The following is a 20,663-nucleotide window of genomic DNA, read 5'->3' on the forward strand; positions in this document are numbered from 1 at the left end:
GCAGTTAGGAGAAGGGTTAGGTCCTCTTCCTGTTTGTAAATGACTATGGTGTCATCGGCATATCTTTTATATCTTATATGAGCAAACTCTGGTTGGGTGAGAATTGACTTCTCGGCCACATGCAGCACTATGTTGGATAGGGGTGCGGAAAGGGGGTTGCCCATCGCTAGGCCCCCTGTCTGGTGGAAGAAACTGTCCTCGAACTGGAAGTAGTTGTGGGTGAGGCAGGCTTGTAGAAGGTTGCAGATTTCATCAGTTACGAATGGAGGCGTGTTATTGCTGAGTAGCCAAGTTCTGGTGGAGTCAAGTGCAAGGCTGATCGGGATGGAGGAGTACATGTCCACTACGTCTATGCTGGCTAGTTTGCAGTTGTCGGCTTTGACAAAAGAGGTGACAAATTCTTTTGCCTCGAGGCTGTTTTTTAGGCAGTAGGTGAGTTTGTCATTGTGGGCGGTCAGTTTCTGGAGGAGCCATTTGGTTAGGTGGACACTTGGTTGATTGAAGCCGGCCACTATGATTCTCAAGGGGGTTCCTGGTTTGTGAGTTTTTGGTATGCCATATGCACAGGGAAGGCTGGGGTGGGTGTTCCTTAGTTTCTTCTTTTCACTATCTTGAAGGAGGGCACAGTTATCTATGGCTCGGCGGATGGCTGTATTGTATCTGCTTGTGGGGTCACGTTTCAGCTTTTTGTACCCGTCAGAGTTTAGTTTTGCTTGCATTTTGTCACTGTATTGGCCTTTTCCCATTATGACGTATTGATTACCCTTGTCCGATTTTATGCACCAACATTTGTTGTCCTGTAGCCACTTTCGGAATTCCTGTGTTGTGTTCCTTAGTTTATTGTGCACTGTGGGTATATGTTTGCTAGTAGGTTGGGCATGTTGGCGGAGGATGATGGAAGCACAGGTAAGGCGTACACACTCGGCATCTTGGTTAGTTTTCGTTGCAAACGCTGTTTTTTCGGCAGAGCAGATTAAGTCTAGGGAGGGGGGGGAGTCATTTAGGAGGTTGAATTTGAGGCCGTGTTGGAGGAGGGAGTGGAATTCTGTCGGCACGGTGAGGTTGGTGAGGTTGATTATGGTGCTGGCGGGGGTGTTGGGGTTCACTGGTGTGGGGGTGAGGGCCGGAGGTTGGGCACCAAGGGTTTGCAGTTTCTGTGTTAGGATCGCTGTTTTCTTGTTTTGTGACGTTTTTAGCATGAAATCGATGTTTTGCTGGGCTTTTTTCCAGTCGTCGGGGTTGATTCTCGGTTGTATGTAATCACGGAGGGAAGCACATGTTTTTTGAAGTGATGCTATTTCAAGATATTTATCACTGATCACTGCACTCATTGCCCGTTTTTCGGCATTGAACACGACCTTCTTAACACTATAGCTGGTGGTGGGTGTTTTCCACTTGAGGAATTTCGGGGTCACTTCACTGTTCCTGCATGCCTTGAGGAATGCAATATCCGCTTGTCGGGTTTGTATTTTCCTGATGTTACGCTCGTATTCCCGCATTTCCTTCCGTATGAAAGGTGTAGAATTCATGGTGGTTGCGGTAAACGCGGTTTAAAATTACTTACGTGAAATTTAAAAGACTTCGTAATTCCGCGTTGCACAATTTAATGGTTCAATCCTATTAATTTCGAAGATCCAAAAAAAAATAGCATCACTTCAAAAAACATGTGCTTCCCTCCGTGATTACATACAACCGAGAATCAACCCCGACGACTGGAAAAAAGCCCAGCAAAACATCGATTTCATGCTAAAAACGTCACAAAACAAGAAAACAGCGATCCTAACACAGAAACTGCAAACCCTTGGTGCCCAACCTCCGGCCCTCACCCCCACACCAGTGAACCCCAACACCCCCGCCAGCACCATAATCAACCTCACCAACCTCACCGTGCCGACAGAATTCCACTCCCTCCTCCAACACGGCCTCAAATTCAACCTCCTAAATGACTCCCCCCCCTCCCTAGACTTAATCTGCTCTGCCGAAAAAACAGCGTTTGCAACGAAAACTAACCAAGATGCCGAGTGTGTACGCCTTACCTGTGCTTCCATCATCCTCGCCAACATGCCCAACCTACTAGCAAACATATACCCACAGTGCACAATAAACTAAGGAACACAACACAGGAATTCCGAAAGTGGCTACAGGACAACAAATGTTGGTGCATAAAATCGGACAAGGGTAATCAATACGTCATAATGGGAAAAGGCCAATACAGTGACAAAATGCAAGCAAAACTAAACTCTGACGGGTACAAAAAGCTGAAACGTGACCCCACAAGCAGATACAATACAGCCATCCGCCGAGCCATAGATAACTGTGCCCTCCTTCAAGATAGTGAAAAGAAGAAACTAAGGAACACCCACCCCAGCCTTCCCTGTGCATATGGCATACCAAAAACTCACAAACCAGGAACCCCCTTGAGAATCATAGTGGCCGGCTTCAATCAACCAAGTGTCCACCTAACCAAATGGCTCCTCCAGAAACTGACCGCCCACAATGACAAACTCACCTACTGCCTAAAAAACAGCCTCGAGGCAAAAGAATTTGTCACCTCTTTTGTCAAAGCCGACAACTGCAAACTAGCCAGCATAGACGTAGTGGACATGTACTCCTCCATCCCGATCAGCCTTGCACTTGACTCCACCAGAACTTGGCTACTCAGCAATAACACGCCTCCATTCGTAACTGATGAAATCTGCAACCTTCTACAAGCCTGCCTCACCCACAACTACTTCCAGTTCGAGGACAGTTTCTTCCACCAGACAGGGGGCCTAGCGATGGGCAACCCCCTTTCCGCACCCCTATCCAACATAGTGCTGCATGTGGCCGAGAAGTCAATTCTCACCCAACCAGAGTTTGCTCATATAAGATATAAAAGATATGCCGATGACACCATAGTCATTTACAAACAGGAAGAGGAAACTGCCCTCAATAACATACATCCCAACATAAACTTCACCGTTGAAAGGGAACAAAATGGTCGCCTCAACTTTCTCGACCTCAGCATCCGACGACTCCAAGACAAGTTCGTCACATCCGTATACAGGAAACCAGGTTCGGGCACCCAGTATATCCATGCAAAATCCAACCACCCACCAAAACAGAAAGCTGGAGTATGGATGAACTTTTACAGAAGAGCCTTCACACACAGCTGCACAGAAGATGACCTGCAAGATGAAATAGCGTGCGTAACGGAAATAGGCCTAAACAACGGTTACACCGAGCGCCAACTATCCATGTGGTGCGCAAAAACAGAAACCCAGTTCAGACATCCAAAAAACAGAGATAACCCGAACCAAAATCCTAAACCCAAATGGATCGCCTTTCCATACCACCCCACCACATCTGGAAAATTTGCCAAGGCCCTCAAACCCTTCAACATCCGAGTAGCACATAAACCCATATCCCAAATCGGAAGGGCACTACCCAACTTCAAGAGATACTACCTACCCAAACTTTCATCCCCCGGTGTCTACAAGACCACATGCCAATGCCACAACACCTACATTGGCAGAACCATCCGCACCGTCCAAGAACGGATTAACGAACATGTAAAAGATTCCAAAAACGACACACCTAAATCAGGCCTCTCCCAACACCTCCACTCCACTAACCACACCATCTCCTCCATATCCATACTTCACCCAACCGGCTCTGTCATAGAAAACACCATCAAAGAAACCCATGCTATCATCCAGCAGAAACCAGCACTAAACCTGGACAATGGACAAGCACACCCAACTTGGTACCCTGTCCTCAGAAAGATCCCCGACCTGAAAAAGAAAAGATGCTACACACATACTCGACCCCCCTCCAGCCACGCGGGGAACAGGAACGTCACATTACCGAGCAACACGGCCCAACCCCCCAACCCCCAACTGGCAACGCCACCGGACAACAGGAAGCAGACGACGCAAACCAAGATGCGTGCGCCAGTGCTGCCGAACGGGAAAAATCGCAACCACCGCCGCCCGGGAACAAACAATGTACTGACGCGGTACCATCTCCGCTTCAAACGCCGTACCCTTTTGTGAATGAAGACAGTGGATCTTCGAAATTAATAGGATTGAACCATTAAATTGTGCAACGCGGAATTACGAAGTCTTTTAAATTTCACGTAAGTAATTTTAAACCGCGTTTACCGCAACCACCATGAAAACTTGTCACTATTTTGACCAAACAAAAACAATCATTGTTTCTCTTGGAGGATGGTGAAAATGCTGAGAAAAATACATTTTAAGTCATTAAAAATAGTACACATTATTTCTGGCACAAACTCTAAAGTTTTTCTCCAAAATGCAATTCACATTACATTACAGCCATGAGTGAATGTATACAACACCACTTGACAAATGCCCCAAAAAAAAAAATCCCTGCCAACTACCGGACTAGCCAAGCTCTTCAAATTTCAACAAGCACAGTGCCTAAAAAATTGTTTCAGTCAGGTATATATCGCAGATGCTAATTGACAACAAAATCAAAGAGGCACACAATTATGCACTTTCCGCATGAGCTAAACATTGACAGCTGTCAGTGGTGATCACATTTGGCTGCAGAAACTAAAACCCAGAGTGTACAACAAATGCAGCATACAAACTGACTACACCAGCACTCCTAGTGGCACACAGAGAAAAGACATGAACCGGAAGCCTGCCCAGCAGTGAAACAAGTTCCCACATGGATGATGGAGGGGCCCACCGAAATTAAAACAACCATTACAAGTACAAGTAGGTCTCGTGGAGAAAGTTGGTAATTTGCTTACGAGTATTTATTACACTACTGTGTCCTTCATTCCCCAAATATGAAATATAAAGTTGCAGACACTGTAACATTTAAAGTTACTCATCAAGTTATTGTGAATGCGCTTCTGGATTGGTTTCTCAGGTTTTAATTAGAATCTGAAGATTAGCTACACTAGTTTTCAACACTACGTAATCAAACAGGAATTGATTGATTGATTGATTTAGTTTATTTTACTTCGCGTTTTGTGCCTCGTGGCTAATTTGCGAAGATGAGGATGAGTGATGAAAGGATGAAATTGATGAATGGACATTCATAAACAACCAAGCCCGACCAGGATTCGAACCCGGGACCCTTGGCGTCGCAGCGCGATGTGCTAACCGCTCGGCCACAGGGTCGGGCTCAAACAGGAATATCTTAAATTCTCTCATAACAGGATTAAAGCTAGACTTCAAAATTAATGTATGCTATTTGACACATGATATTATTTAAAAGAATCCCACACCACGGCCATGTGGTCTACGGCATCAGGCTTTGGGCTTGAGGTATGCGCCGATTTGAATTTTCTAGGGGGAAGTGTAACGACTTTTCTCCTAAGATATCGGGCAGTTTATGGGACCGAAGGACACCCGTCTATCATGAGGAAATTGGGGATCTATGACTGAGTAGCTTAACCAGGACATGGAAATTTACAATGACTGGGGGTTCATCGTGCTAAACATATGTCACCACGTAAATGGTTGGATGATCACCCACCTTTGCTGAATCATTTGGGAGTGAGGCTAGTAGTAGGTAGGAAGGCCTTGACCCTGAAGGTCTGTTGTGCCATGGGTTATTCTATTATTAGAAAGAAAAAGAACATTCACGTAACACTTTCTCAGTCACAAATAAAGAAATTAATACCTGTGATTGTATATGAAGGAGTGTTCAATTCCTTCAGCAAAGTTGTCGGTCTCATGCTCAAAATATCTCCTGTCCACCTTCTCCTCTTTATCACATTTACCCTCGGCTTTCTCTTTCTCTGTCCATCCATAATTCTGAATTACTGAAAGAAAAAATCACATTTATAGTCTAAGTTACTGTTATGGTTAGGGCTGAACTGATACGACTGCTGATACACTTACAGATTGCCACTGATATCGATACTTGGAAATTATGATATGAAGTACAATGCGATCCATTGAAGTATAAACGGCCATGTCGATGTTTGTGCTATCGGCAAGCGAGGCGGTCATGGCCATTTGTCGGCATCGTGGAGTGTTGAATTGTAAGTAAATAAATCACTCTTTAAACAAGTTATGGAAACTAGCATGCTTGATTCACGGACAGTCTACAGTGTCAACATACGGCCGTGAGCACCTCATAGTGCAAACACCGACGTGGTGGTCTACACTTCAATGGATCGCTCTGTACTACAGGATATCTAACAATTTGAAGATATAAGTTTCCCATAGGAACTATTGTATTTGCAGGCATATAAGAGACATCCTTTTTTGTACATATTTTTGGGGAAAAAGTTTTATCACTGAATATTACAATTAATTTACATCCTCATACATGTGTATGAACTATACATGACTGGAAGGCTCTCTCACACCACAAGAGCAATAAAGATATTGTCTAACTCAGAACAAAGAGAATTTCCAGGAATATATGTAATCAAAAAGTGTCGGTGTATCAGACGCATCCTGTTTTTCAGATCTTTTTTTAAAGGAAAAAAAAAACACGTCGTATGCGCCGACAAATGCACTATATGATAGCAGCAAGGGCTCAGCCGATGTATTGGTATTAGAAATTATCAGTTGGATATTGATTTACCGATACCTTTCTGGCATTTTGGTCTTCCACGGCATCTGCAAAAAAATACCACATTGACACTTCTGCAGAGTATACTCATCCTGGAAGTCATACAAAATTCAAACATTTCCATTTATTTTGCAGCAAAATTGTGTGGAAAATTGTGTGAATATATAGCAAGCATTTTACTATTCTGATCAAATTCTTGAATATTTTGAAGCAAAATTCTAGTCAATCAATTCATTGACTGATCAAATTAGATTATTTTACTTCGCTTTTCTGTTACTTTTGGATAATCGCAATGACAAGGATGAAGGGATGCTAACAAAGAATACCCATGCCCAGGCTGGGATTTGAACCTGAGACACTTGGCATGGTAGCACTATGGTAAATTGACGCTTATAACTGAAATGGAATACTCACACACAAAGATTAAAATATTTTACGTTATGTATAATGCGCACCCTGGTTTTTGATGGGGAAAAGTGAAAATATATATTCACAGTATAATCCAGGTTTAAGGAAATGTCTTTCTTAGTTGTAGGTCGTAAATCTGTTGCTATGCCGATCAAAAGGTAATCATAACTATTCAATGAATCACCTGTTGCTATGTGGAAGAGGAGAATATCGTCTTGTGTAAACAATAAGTTACCAACCTACGCCGCTCCCCCCTCCCTCCACTGTGTTTACCATCCCAAAACTTTCATTCTTTAACCACCTTATTTATTCTGTAATAGTAGAAAGAGAGATCAAAATTACGTTATGGATTTGCAGTGCTCGAGAAGTTATTTTCTAATATTTCTCACCCAACAAATACCGCTGATACGCATCCCATGTGACGGGAGGTGTATGCTCGAATTCTGCCACAATGGCACTGCTTTCTTGGTGTTGCAGAACATCACATTTCAAAGTGAAACATTGTGGGAAATGACCTTTAAACTTTTTAATGCGGTTTTGCTCATTCCTTCTTTACTTTTTCTAAAACTTCAAAATATATACTTTTTCCGTGACTAACGTGACATTTATACAAGGCACATTGAGGACCCTCAAATTAGCAGTTAGCGCACAAGATTTCTTCTATTAAGGCATATACACACTCCATATATATAATATTATTTGGCCAGTAATACAATTTATTTATTATTTTCTTTTTCCTTGCATCCAAAGTACCACAAAAATCAGAATGTTCCTTTAATTTGTGATGAGTCTATTTCAACCGCATTTCACATTAATGTTGCTATCTTCAATGGAAAACTGTTGTTATATTCAGAAACTGCATTGTTTAAGATTTACAATGATATACAGGGTGATTCACAGAAAACTAAAAAAAAAATTTCCTAATTTATTTAAACAAGGATGTTGCTAAACACAATTTGTTATGTCACAAATGTAGAGTAACTTTCGGAGAATACTACCCTCTAAAGCAAATGCTGAAAATGTCCTCCCTGCTGCTCCAAGCACAACGCAACACGTCATTCCATGTTACTGGCTGCTCGTTGGAGAACGCTGTTGTCAATACCATTGATCTCATGTACAAGGTCTGCTTCAAATCGTCCAAAGTCTGGGGGCATGTGGCATACACTCGGTCATTTAAGTAACCCCATAGGAAGAAGTCCAGTGTTGTCAAATCCGGAGATCTCGGTGGCCACAGGTTCTTGGAAATTATCCGGTCGTCAAAAAAACTTTCAATGAGCTTCATGGATTTGTTCGAAGTATGTGGCATGTGGCGCTATCTTGTTGAAAATATCCTTGACTCAACTCTAGCCTTTACGCAGCTCCGTGTCATTCAGTTGCTCAACAAACACCATGAAAATATGAAGCAGATACTGTATCCTTGCAATGACTGAGCCAGTTTCATGTGACGAAAGCTACCAAATTCTGCACAGCTGCATACTCTCTTGAGGATGTATGAAGCTCCTAGATGTCCTGCATCATGTGAAACTAACTTGGAGAATTACGAGGTATTCTTGTTTTAAAAAAACGGCAAAGAAATGTGTTAGTTTTATATGAATCACCCTTTATAACATGAAAAATCAATGCAAGTGTCACAAAATGATGAATGACCCTGTTCGTTTCATGTTGACTGTCCGAATTATTCCGTGCATAATACGCACTACAGTTTTATAGGCCAAAAATTTTGGAAAAAAAGTGTGCATTATACATGAGCAAATATGGCAGTACTGACCAAGAAAGGATACAAACACAGGATATAATACAACAAACAACACAAAGTCACTAACATTTCATTGCATTAGAAATAAGGCAATATTCTATTTGCCATGAATAAATGACCTTACCGATTCCCTCTACCTGCATAAACCATAACATGAGCCTCTTTTGGCAGTCAAAACCATCGGCACATTTTTTTGGCTATTCTCGTCTGTTAGCAGCCAGCATTTCTCTGGGTATGGTCACTGCAGCTCCCAATGGCATGAATATGAGAGAGGTAGACACGAAGGTTAAAAGAAGAAAGACTCGACTGAATCTTTGGTAGCCCTTGAAAAAAGTTCAAGGAAACAAGGGAAGAATGTCCACCAACGCCACCTTCCCCATGTCCTGTTTTAGGGATAAAATAAACTTGGCAACTCTAAACTAGCATTCCTGTCAGGGTGACCACTCTAGGACCATCATAATAATTAAGCATAATTCCCAGTTTTCAAGGCAAACTTTCTAAAAATTCAAGGACACAAGCAGATGTTTTCTCTATTTCTACCTATTAATTGTATAAAAATTTCAAACTCAAATTTACCTAACCTACTTCAAGATATCTTGCAATATACAAGGGTCGTTCAAGGTTGACCGGGATTTTCGTACGTAAAAAATCGATGAATAGCCGGATCATGATGAAACGTGCGGCTGACGTAATGTATTCCTTCGCGAGTAACTAGCGCCCGGCATGACGTATTTCGTGCATGCGCAGCAGTTGCAGCGAACATGGCGGCAAGCAGTGTGTCTGTGGCTGTGGAGCAGCGGTGTGTAATCAAATTTCTCGTGAAGGAGAAAGTGAAACCAGCTGAGATTTTTAGACGATTGCAAGCACAGTATGGTGAACACACGATGTCGCGGACAAGAGTGTACGAATGGTGTGAGCAGTTTCGCGAAGGACGGGAGCTGGTGACAAATGAAGCGCATGGACACATTTGCCCGACTGCAGTCACACCAGTGAATATTGCACGTGTTGAGCAAATGATTCTTGAGAACCGGCGAGTAACAGTGCAGGATATTGCTGCCGAGGTGAATATCAGTGTCGGGAGTGTTGAGACAATCATTCACGACCACTTACGCTTCCGCAAAATTTGTGCAAGGTTGGTTCCCCGCCAGCTGACATTCGATCAGAAGTGGACACGCAGGACGGTCTGTGAACAGCTTCTGAATCGGTTTCGAGCAGAAGGTGATGAATTGTTGCAATCCATCATCACATGTGATGAAACATGGTTGCACAATTCAACCCCAGAGACCAAAAGACGCAGCATGGAGTGGCGGCATAAAGGTTCCCCGCCCCCCAAAGAAAAGCAAAATGCAGCCGTCCGCTGGAAAGATCATGGCAAGTGTCTTCTGGGACATGAAGGGCGTTATCCATGTGGATTTTCTGGACAAAGGGAGCACAATTAATGCCCAGTATTACTCCACATTGTTGAGTGGTGCTGTACGAAAGTCCATTCGCAAGAAAAGACCTGGGATGTTGTCTGGAAATGTCATTCTTCTCCATGACAATGCCCGCCCTCACACGGCCAATGTGACAACAACAACTCTGGCCGACATGCGCTGGGAAGTTCTGCCCCATCCCCCCTACAGTCCGGATTTAGCCCCCAGTGATTATAATTTGTTTGCACCCCTTAAAGACCATCTGAGAGGGAAGAAATTCACGACAGACAAAGCACTGCGGAGCGATGTCCTCCAGTGGCTACGACAACAACCAAGTTCTTTCTACGCCAAAGGAATTCGGGAGCTGCCAGAACGATGGCAATGGTGCCTCGGTGCGCACGGAGAATACTTTGAAAAACTGACATAGTTTGGTGTTTCTTCTGCTACCTATTTCCTCTGCAGAAATAAAAGTCCCGGTCAACCTTGAACGACCCTTGTACTTCCATCTGTCAGATAGATTGTTTTGCAAAGGACACTAACAAAGTAAACGGATTGAGAGAATTCTGTTTTATTTTCAATGCAGCTTTATTTTACTTCCTCGATAAAAATGAAAGCTAATCTATGAAAAACTTGCCTCCAGGCATTAATAAATATGTATATATTCAACGGGATTGGGTTAATGAAAGTTGCAATCTTTACATCTATACAGAAAAATCCACGAAGAATACAAGCATAATTCCTGGAGCCAATAATGCACACATAATCCCCAGAATTCAAGGAATTCCCAGTGAGTAGCCACCGTTTGTCGGTGTGTACTACACCACAAGATTTATGGCTGCGGTTTTTGCTCTGATTGGGGGAAATGAATGACGTTTAAAAAGGTTATGTATTTTACAAGAACAGAGTACATACGCAAATTTTTGCTTTATACATGACAACATTAATAAAATTATAGAATCAATGAACCAATTAAATTATTGGACTGCTAGAAATAGTTATGCCATCGCTGATAATATAGACTTGATTCCACAGAAGTACCATTGAATAATTAATGATTAAATCATAGGAAGTAAGTTGTTCATCAATAATTAGTTTTCCCCCCTTCTACCTAGGCCCCTCATGGCATAGTGGTAACAAGGGGTGTCAGGTTGAATCCCTACAGTGTGGAGGCACACTTGCTTTAACCTGTACGTCCAGCCCTCATTAGTATATCAGTGCATAAAATGGACTTAAATCAAGAATATTGATATTTTCTTCCTACTTATAATGGCAACAATTTATTTGTACATCCCTAACTTTCTAAATTAAATCTAATATTGATAACTGCAAAGAATGTAACATGTATCGAATTTCAAACTGTTAATCTTTTAATGACAAACTATACTAATTATCCTTACCTTCCAATATCTCATATGCTTGGTTATCAAGGAAATTCATCATTGGAGATAACTTGATGACATACTTTCGTATCAACTTGCGAGATTCCCCCGTTCTGTAACGAAATACAATATGTAATGTTTATTCTTAGCAAAGGACTTTCAAGTGGCCATCTCACTACTTTTGAACACACAATTGAGATAGAAGAACACAGTTTTGATACTATTAAAAATGGGTGAAAAGCAGGATGAGCCGATAACACTTTGAACCGATACCGATACTCTTATCGATTCCAATCAATACCGATGCTTAGAGGCATATCTTTTTGGTAAATGAAAAAGCAAAATTGATACAAAAACTGAGTAAATTTCGCGTTCAAAAGCGGTAAATAAAATAAAATATCAGTGTTATAGCGGTGAAAAATTGGATGAAAAGTGGTATATAAAAAGACATTTTGGTTTTAAAATTGTGAATATAATCCTAAATTTAATTTAAAAACTACACTTATTCCACAGAATTAACATTTTACTTCTAATAGCACATTTATGTAGTTATCAGAGTATTAAGTTTATTTCTGTGTAAAGGAGTCCATTTTTGCTTCTCCAATATTAACAGCAGAATTAATCAATTTTCCGGGAATTGCATAACTCTCAGGATAATTCAGACCTCAGAAGGTCTGAATAAACCCTAAATTTCGTGTTTAAGAGTTAATTTCGCTTTTTGCAGTTCAATTCGCAATATTTCGTGACAAAACATCTCACAGCTTTCAAAAACATGAAAAATTAACACTACAATGCATTTTTTCAAATTTTGTTTTTTCATCAAAAACTGAATATGCATGCCCCTACCGATGCTTCAAAATTGTAACAATTCAAAGGTCTTCAAAATATTTATACATGTTAGTGCGTAAGTAATCCACTCCAATCATAAGTATCAATTTATGACAGTTATCCTTTAAAATATTCAAAATTTCCATCAGCTTATGAAAATACATATGTAATCACAGGAGCTGTGTCTGACTGCAACATCCGAGACCCGGGTTCAATTTCCAGGCTGATTTATGTCCCTGCATAAATCAGCCCTGGGGTTCAACCAGCCCTAAATAAATGGGTACCTGGGGGCAGACCTGGAGGCTAAAGGTGCTATACATGGCCAGAGCATGGTGCTGATTACATCATGTTCAAAATGGCCAAGATCAACATGTACAGGGTGGCTACAAACAAGCAGAAATGAAATTCCCTGACTTTTCCAGGTTTTCCAGGACAAAATTTACATTTTTCCCTGACAATTACAAACTAAACAAAATCGATGTTTTTCCAAATGGAAATAATAAACTATACAGATCCACGTATGGTTTTGTTAAGTACCAATATTATCTTCTATGAAATTGACTTAATTTCTCTATTCTCTATGATTTGAATTCAAGCTGCAAAATAGTGAATTTGGAAAATTATTACAATTCACAAGCTACGGAAGGATTACGGAATTTTGTCATACGCAGTAAGTTTAAAATAAAATACTTGATTATTTTTAAAGTTACGACTAAATGAGATAAGAGTGAAGAGAGATTGATTAATAAATACAGTTTGTAATTTATCAGTCTCCTTATACATTCTCGGTATTATATGTTGATATTTGCACTGAGGTTAGAACCCTCTGCTTGCAAGAACCATGAGTGCGGACTCATTTTTCAATGCATAAAGCTACTTCTCTCTTCTATGTAAAGCAAACAAATTAACTCTTGCATATAAGTGAACTGAATCGAACAAAATAAAGTGTCATATTTCCTTACATTATCAATGGGATTTCTGGTTCAGTACAGTATATCCAAGTGAAGTACTGTGAAACTCACAACATGCAGTTATACCATTATTGCTGACGAAAAGGGTATGTAGGTATTAGAAATTTAACGCAAGGAATTTATAGAATTGCATTGTATAGGTACCTGATTTAGCTAACCACACATTAAAACAGGAAAACACTAATAATAAAAGCTTCTGAAAGTTCATATACGAGGGGCATCCTGAAAAAAGCTCCAATGGTGCCTATACACAACACTAGTGGTCGGAGAGCGACACACACAAATGCAGGCAGGAAGAAGTGGCATGTAGCTATAATCTGGTACAGTTGCAATACAGCCGTTTTAGGACAGTTTTAGGTTAAAGATTGCAGCTCTCACACAGTCTCCCACCGACTACGATGTAGCCTACATTGCACGCACAGAATTTGGCACAGAGCCACCAGCAATCGTGTGAGGTGTGCAGATTGGACGTCATGAGTGATAGTATGGTCAGACGATGGTGCAGACAATTCACGGAAGGCCAATCGAATGTGAACAACCCCATACAGCTGAGTACACACGGGCCCTTTGCATCACTTCAGGTGAGAGATCTTGGACCACTCCTCCCTGAACAGGCCTGGCCTTGAATGTACCGAATTTCATATCTTTGCTTAACTGAAGAGGTTTCTGGCAGGGCAAGGATTTGACAGCTACACTGCGGTAGATATAGTTCCAGTCTTTGCTGTCAGACACATATACCATGGACATACAAAATTTAGTGCCATGCTACGACAAATGCCAGAACAACGGTGGTGATTATGCCGAAAATTAGGTTAGGACTCACTGTTACTAATGCAATAAATTACAACTGATATTCTTGTCTTATTTATACCTAATCGGCAGACTATTTTGTTATTTTTTTTAAAATTGGTGTATTTTCTTATTTTTCTTATTTTTTACTATACGGTGTTATTTTTCCCAAAATTCACATTTTCATTTTAGCGCATTTTCTGGCAAATATCTGAAATTATACCTTCATTGTGTTTTAAAACTACTGTTTCAAATTGTAAGTCACATGGCTTACACCTCTTCATGAGAGTTTGATATCTTGAAATTTATTTTGGGAAAGTTATTTTCCCAGGGTGGCTACAAACAAGCAGAAATGAAATTCCCTGACTTTTCCAGGTTTTCCAGGACAAAATTTACATTTTTTCCCTGACAATTACAAAGTTAACTAAATCGATCTTTTTGCAAATAGAAATAATAAACTCATACAGATCCAGGTATGGATTTGTTAAGTACCAATATTATCTTCTATGAAATTGACTTAATTTCTCTATTCTCTATGATTTGAATTCAAACTGCAAAATAGTGAATTTGGAAAATTATTTCAATTCACAAGCTAGGGAACGATTACGGAATTTTTCATATGCAGTAAGTTTAAAATAAAATACTTGCTTATTGTAAAGTTACGACTAAATGAGATAAGAGTGAAGAGTGATTAAGAAATACAATTTGTAATTTATTAGTTTCCTTATACATTCTCGGTATTATATGTTGATATTTCCACTGAGGTTTGGAACCCTCTGCTTGCAAGAACAATGAGTGCGGACTCATTTTTCAATGCATAAAGCTACTTCTCTCTTCTCTGTAAAGCAAACAACTTAACTCTTGCATATAACTGAAACAATTGAATCGAACAAAATAAAGTGTCATATTTCCTTACATTATCAATGGGATTTCTGCTTCAGTACAGTATATCCAAGTGAAGTACTGTGAAACTGACAATATGCAGTTATACCATTAATACTGACGAAAAGGGTATGTAGGTATTAGAAATTTAACGCAAGGAATTTATAGAATTGCATTGTATAGGTACCTGATTTAGCTAACCACACATTAAAACAGGAACACTCTAATAATAAAAGCTTCTGAAAGTTCATATACGAGGGGCATCCTGAAAAAAGCTCCTCCAAAGGTGCCTATACGCAGCACTAGTGGTCGGAGAGCTACACACACACACACACACACAGGCAGGAAGAAGTGGCATGTAGCTGTAATCTGCTACAGTTGCAATGCAGCCGTTTTAGAAAGTTCTAGGTTAAAGATTGCAGCTCTCATACAGTCTCCCACCGACTGCGATGTAGCCTACATTGCACGCTCAGAATTTGGCACAGAGCAATCGAGTGAGTTGTGCAGACCGGACGTCGTGAGTGATAGTAAGGTCAGACGATGGTGCAGACAATTCACGGAAGGCCAATCGAATGTGCACAACCCCATACAGCTGAGTACACACGGGTACTTTGCATCACTTCGGGCGAGAGATCTTGGACAACTCCCTGTACAGCCCTGGCCTTGAATGTACCGACTTTCATCTCTTTGTTTAACTGAAGAGGTTTCTGGCAGGGCAAGGATTTGACAGCTACACTGCGGTAGAGATAGTTCCAGTCTTTGCTGTCAGACACATATAACATGGGCATACAAAATTTAGTGCCAAACTACGATAAATGCCAGAACAACGGTGGTGATTATTCCGAAAATTAGGTTAGGACTCACTGTTACTAATGTAATAAAGTACAACTGATATTCTTGTTTTATTTATGCCTAATCGGTAGGGACCTTGACATTTTGTTATTTTTTTTAAATTGCTGTATTTTCTTATTTTTTTATTTTTTTACTACACGGTGTTATTTTCCCCAAAATTCACATTTTCATTTTAGCGCATTTTGTGGCAAATATCTGAAATTATACCTTCATGGTGTTTTTAAACTACTGTTTCAAAGTAAGTCAAATGGCTTAAGCCTCTTCGTGAGAGTTTGATATCTTGAAAGTTATTTCGGGAAAGTTATTTTCCATACCCTTTTTTTTAATTTTAAGGTAAGGATTTTAGATAATGGAATTTTCCCCGTATATACTGAAGGGCGCATAATGACCATAAGTGGCGACGCACCCAAAAAAATAAAATCAATCAATCTCACGTGACAGATACCGATATATTATGGCACCAAAAATTGGCATTATCTTTTTTTCACTTGTTAAGTTGAAAAAATCGTGGGAAATACATGATTTAATGTGGCTGTCGGAATTATTCCATGTACGTATAACTCTATAGTTTACTCTTGAGTAAAATGTTGGAAACCTTGCATGTTTTATGTACACAAACATGGCCTACATAAGACAAGAATGTTGGATTTCATGGAATTTTTCGTTGTTTTAGGACATTTCTTTAAAAAAATCGCTAAAAAAACCAACAATTCGCATTTTATGCCAAATTCACATTATTTCGAACGGGCGAAAAATGTGTCCAGACATCATCACTGCACATTCCTAAACATAACTTCGCAGCAATTACCATTTTTCACAGTTTTCGCGTTTGCGAAAAATCAATGTCCCTACTAATTGGAAATTACTTTCTGGCCACCCCTCGTATAAATCAGTAGATGGAAAGTGAAAATTTAGCAGGGCTGGCAGAGAAAAGTCAATTCTTGAATAAAGTGATTTGCTTTTATGATTGAATGATCCGAGTAAATATGATATTAAAACCTTTACGTATTTATTATTAGTATTTCATTTCATAATATTGGACATTAACCTTACTCAGTGAGAGATTAATGACCATCTCTCATGAGTTTAAACAGACAGGAATTTACAGTGTTGCAGTAAATTTGAGGTTGTGAGCAAGCACTTACCAATTTTTATAACGTTCACTAATGCAGATTTATGTTTCACTTTTTCGTGATAGTATTCAATATATATTCCATTTGGTTGGATTTTTCTTGATATCTAAGAATAGTGCAATGTCATTGTAAACGTATGTTAACTTGTGCAAAACCAGTAATACGTCAGGATGATGAAAGAAAACCTTCGTAAGCACTGCTACATTAAATAAGGTGAAGTGAGCCAGACGAGTAATAAAATTCCAGCAGCATATTTGCAGTCTAAAGCTCTTCTTGTTTATGCATGCTATTTTTGTTGGATGTTGCAGTCCATGCAATTTCTGTCGCATGTTGTAGTGAGATACTTTGTCGGGTGGCGATATTCTACAAAAATCGTATGTATCAATGAAACCTATTTGTTTCCATGTTCCTTCAGTTTGCAAAACAAAATGCCTTACTACGACGTCCGACAACTATCGGACGGCGCCACCCGCTCTTATCACCTCCATCTGTTGACAAGTCGCCTTACTACTCCCATACGGACAAGAAAAAAAAATGATAATTCAATGCATTTTCCACGTAATATTTAGAAGCTTAACATTTACTCCCCCGATGATACCATATGGTATCATCAGTGTAAGGTCGTACTCGCCCGATGATACCATATGGTATCATGGTGCTGATTACGAAATGAATGTGCTTTTTGGACCTTCATACACTTATGTTTGGGTGGAAACTCTGACACAGGTCTGGAGCAAGCCTGGGAAATTCATATTGATGACCAACCTCCTCCCCCCCCCCCCGCAACATATCCATGCCACATTTCCGAACAGAGTTTCACATTTTGGCTCATTATTCAACTTCTATGGCACCCAGGAACATGAAAGATGTTTCAATCTCTTTGGAAACGTCAATTCTTTGAAGAGAATACTAAGGTTTGCACCTTCTCCCCAAAATAGCGGCAGAAGAGGGGGCACACTCAAGATTCTTGTTTTTTTTTTCATGGAAATTCGGTGGTCGCGCCCCCAACCCCCTTTCCTCGGTTCGGCATTCTGATATACGGTTGCATGCTATGATGATTTAGCTGCAAAACAAAACTGATCCGAAATAGATTGCTCCTATAGTGCCCGAGTTATAACAATTTTCCTCCAAAAATGCAAATTACCTATTTTTTGTAAAAAAAATAAAAATAAAAAAAATCACATTTTGGCTTATTATTCAACTTGTATGGCACCCAAGAACATGAAACATGTTACGTTCTCTTCAGAAATGTTCATTCTTTGAAAAGAACACTAAAGTTCGCGCCTTCTTCCCAAATAGCGGGGAAGAGGGGGCAAACTCCAGATTCTTATGGTTTCTTCATTGAAATTCGGGGGCTGCGCCCCCAAACCCCCTTTCCTCGGTTCAGCGTTCTAAATTGTACACGGTTGCATGCTCTGATGTTTTAGCTGAAAATTAAAACTTATCCGAAGTAGATTGCTCGCATAGTGCCCGAGTTACAACAATTTTCTGAGCAATATGCAAATTACCTATTTTTAGTAAAAAACAGTGTTTCACATTTTGGCTTATGGCACCCAAGAACATGAAACATGTTTCATTCTCTTTGGAAACGTCCGTTCTTTGAAGAGAATACTAATGTTTGCGCCTTATCCCCTAAATAGCGGGAGAAGAGGGGGCAAACGTCCGATTTTTGTTGGTTTACTTTCATTGAAATTCGGAGGTCGGGCTCCCCCAAACCCCCTTCCTCGGTCAGGCGTTATGAATTGTACACGGTTGTATGCTATGATGTTTTTTTCTGAAAAACAAAACTTATCTGAAGTAGACTGCTCCCATAGTGCCCGAGTTATAACAATTTTCCTCCAAAAATGCAAGTTACATATTTTTCGTAAAAATAAAAAATCACATTTTGACTTATTATTCTACTTGTATGGCACCCAAGAATATGAAACATGTTTCATTCTCTTGAGAAATGTCCATTCTTTGAAAAGAATACTAAAGTTCGCGCCTTCTTCCCAAAATAGTGGGAGAAGAGGGGGCAAACTTCAGATTTTTGTTCTTTTTTCTATTGAAATTCGGGGGTCGCGCCCGCCAAACCCCCTTCCTCGGTCCGGCGTTCTGAATTGTACACGGTTGCATGCTATGATGTTTTAGCTGCAAAACAAAACTTATCCGAAGTAGATTACTTCCATAGTGCCCAAGTTATAACAATTTTCTGTTCCCGTGCAGAGTTCCATAACGATATCTTTAAATTAAATAAAAAAAAGTCAATGAAGACGAAATTCCCTGACATTTCCCTGACTATTTTTGACACCTCAAATTCCCTGACTTTTCCCGGTTTTCCAGGTTTTCCAGGTCTGTCGCCACCCTGTTTCCATACCCCTTTCTTAATTCTAAGGTAAGAATTTTAGATAATGGAATTTTCTCCTTATATACTGAAGAGTGCATAATGACCATAAGTAGTGTTACCCACGGGACGAAACGGGACAGGCTTTTAAAAATTTGAGACGAGACGAGATTGATCATGTGTCCCGAGACAAACGAATATTTTCGAGACGAGACAGCATTTCCACGAGACGAGACAGGCCAAAGTCTCGTCTCGTGGGCAACACTAACCATAAGTGGCGACGCACCCAAAAAATTAAAATCAATCAATCTCACGTGACAGATACCGATATATTATGGCACCAAAAATTGGCATTATCTTTTTTTGACTTGTTAGTGTTACGTTTCCCAAAATTCGCGTTTTTGTTTTCGAAACATTTATCTGCCAGATATACCGAAACTTAATACTCCATTGTGCTTGTAATTTCGTGACAGTTTGATATGTTGGAACAGATTTTTGAGGAAGTAAAGGTAAAGTGCTCCCCTGCACTTTTCCATGAAGGTGTATAGGGGCGTGGAGTTAGGGTCCCACACTTTCTTGATCACGGCCGAAGGTGGGGGTGATGTGATCAGCACCACGCTCCTGGCTACATTTATCCCTCAAAGTTTCCTCAAGGTACCAGCTTCATATGATGCTGGGTGGGTGCCGGAGCAGTTTGAATAGGTGGAAAACATCCCGGTTCTCCCCTGCAGGGGATCGACTCCGGGTCTGTCGCATAGTAGTCAGATGCCCTAACAACTGAGCTCCATTATTACTCGCTCGACAAATGCCGATGGTGCGCACTTAGCTTGGTAATTCAAAACATATCTGGTGCGACAAATACGAAGATGTGGCTCTCGTGTGACGGTAGATACGCACTCGATCTCCTGTTAGAACCCAGCCGCTTTGCTCTGTGATGCAAATGGTTTCGATAGAAGTTGAAAAAATCGAGAGAAATACATGATTTAAGGTGGCTGTCGGAATTATTCCATGTACATATAACTATATAGTTGACTCTTGAGTAAAATGTTGGAAAACTTGCATGTTCTTTGTACATAAACATGGCCTAGAAAATACAAGAATGTTATATTTCATGACATTTTTCGTTGTTTTAGGACGTTTCTTTAAAAAAAATAAGCTAAAAACGCTAACAATTCGCATTATTTCGATATTTCGAACGGGCGAAAAATGTGTCCAGACTAGGGATGGCCAAACGGATCCGGATCCAAAAAATTCGGATCCATTCGGATCCGGGTCCGGATCCAAAATTTACGGATCTGGATCCGGATCCAAAAATTCCGGATCCGGATCTGAAAGTTTCGGATCTGGATCCGGATCCGAGAGTTTCGTATCTCAATCCCATTAT

The 20,663-nt window shown here is 40.3% G+C and overlaps 1 protein-coding gene across 2 annotated transcripts in view; it reads right to left on the bottom strand.

The window, feature by feature from the left end:
* Positions 1 to 20,663, bottom strand: part of LOC145982501 (uncharacterized) — a 140,818-nt gene that overhangs the window by 67,357 nt on the left and 52,798 nt on the right. For both annotated transcript variants that reach the window (XM_083115960.1, XM_083115959.1), the window contains exons 11-12: positions 11,520 to 11,614; positions 5,644 to 5,785 (exon numbers count right to left, since the gene is read on the bottom strand). In XM_083115960.1, coding sequence (XP_082972086.1) covers positions 5,644 to 5,785; positions 11,520 to 11,614 — 237 coding nt within the window. The remainder of the gene's footprint in view (positions 1 to 5,643; positions 5,786 to 11,519; positions 11,615 to 20,663) is intronic.

This window comes from Lepisma saccharinum, unplaced genomic scaffold (assembly GCF_977018435.1).
Source record: "Lepisma saccharinum unplaced genomic scaffold, izLepSacc3.1 HAP1_SCAFFOLD_200, whole genome shotgun sequence".
NCBI classification, from domain to species: Eukaryota; Metazoa; Arthropoda; class Insecta; order Zygentoma; family Lepismatidae; genus Lepisma; species Lepisma saccharinum.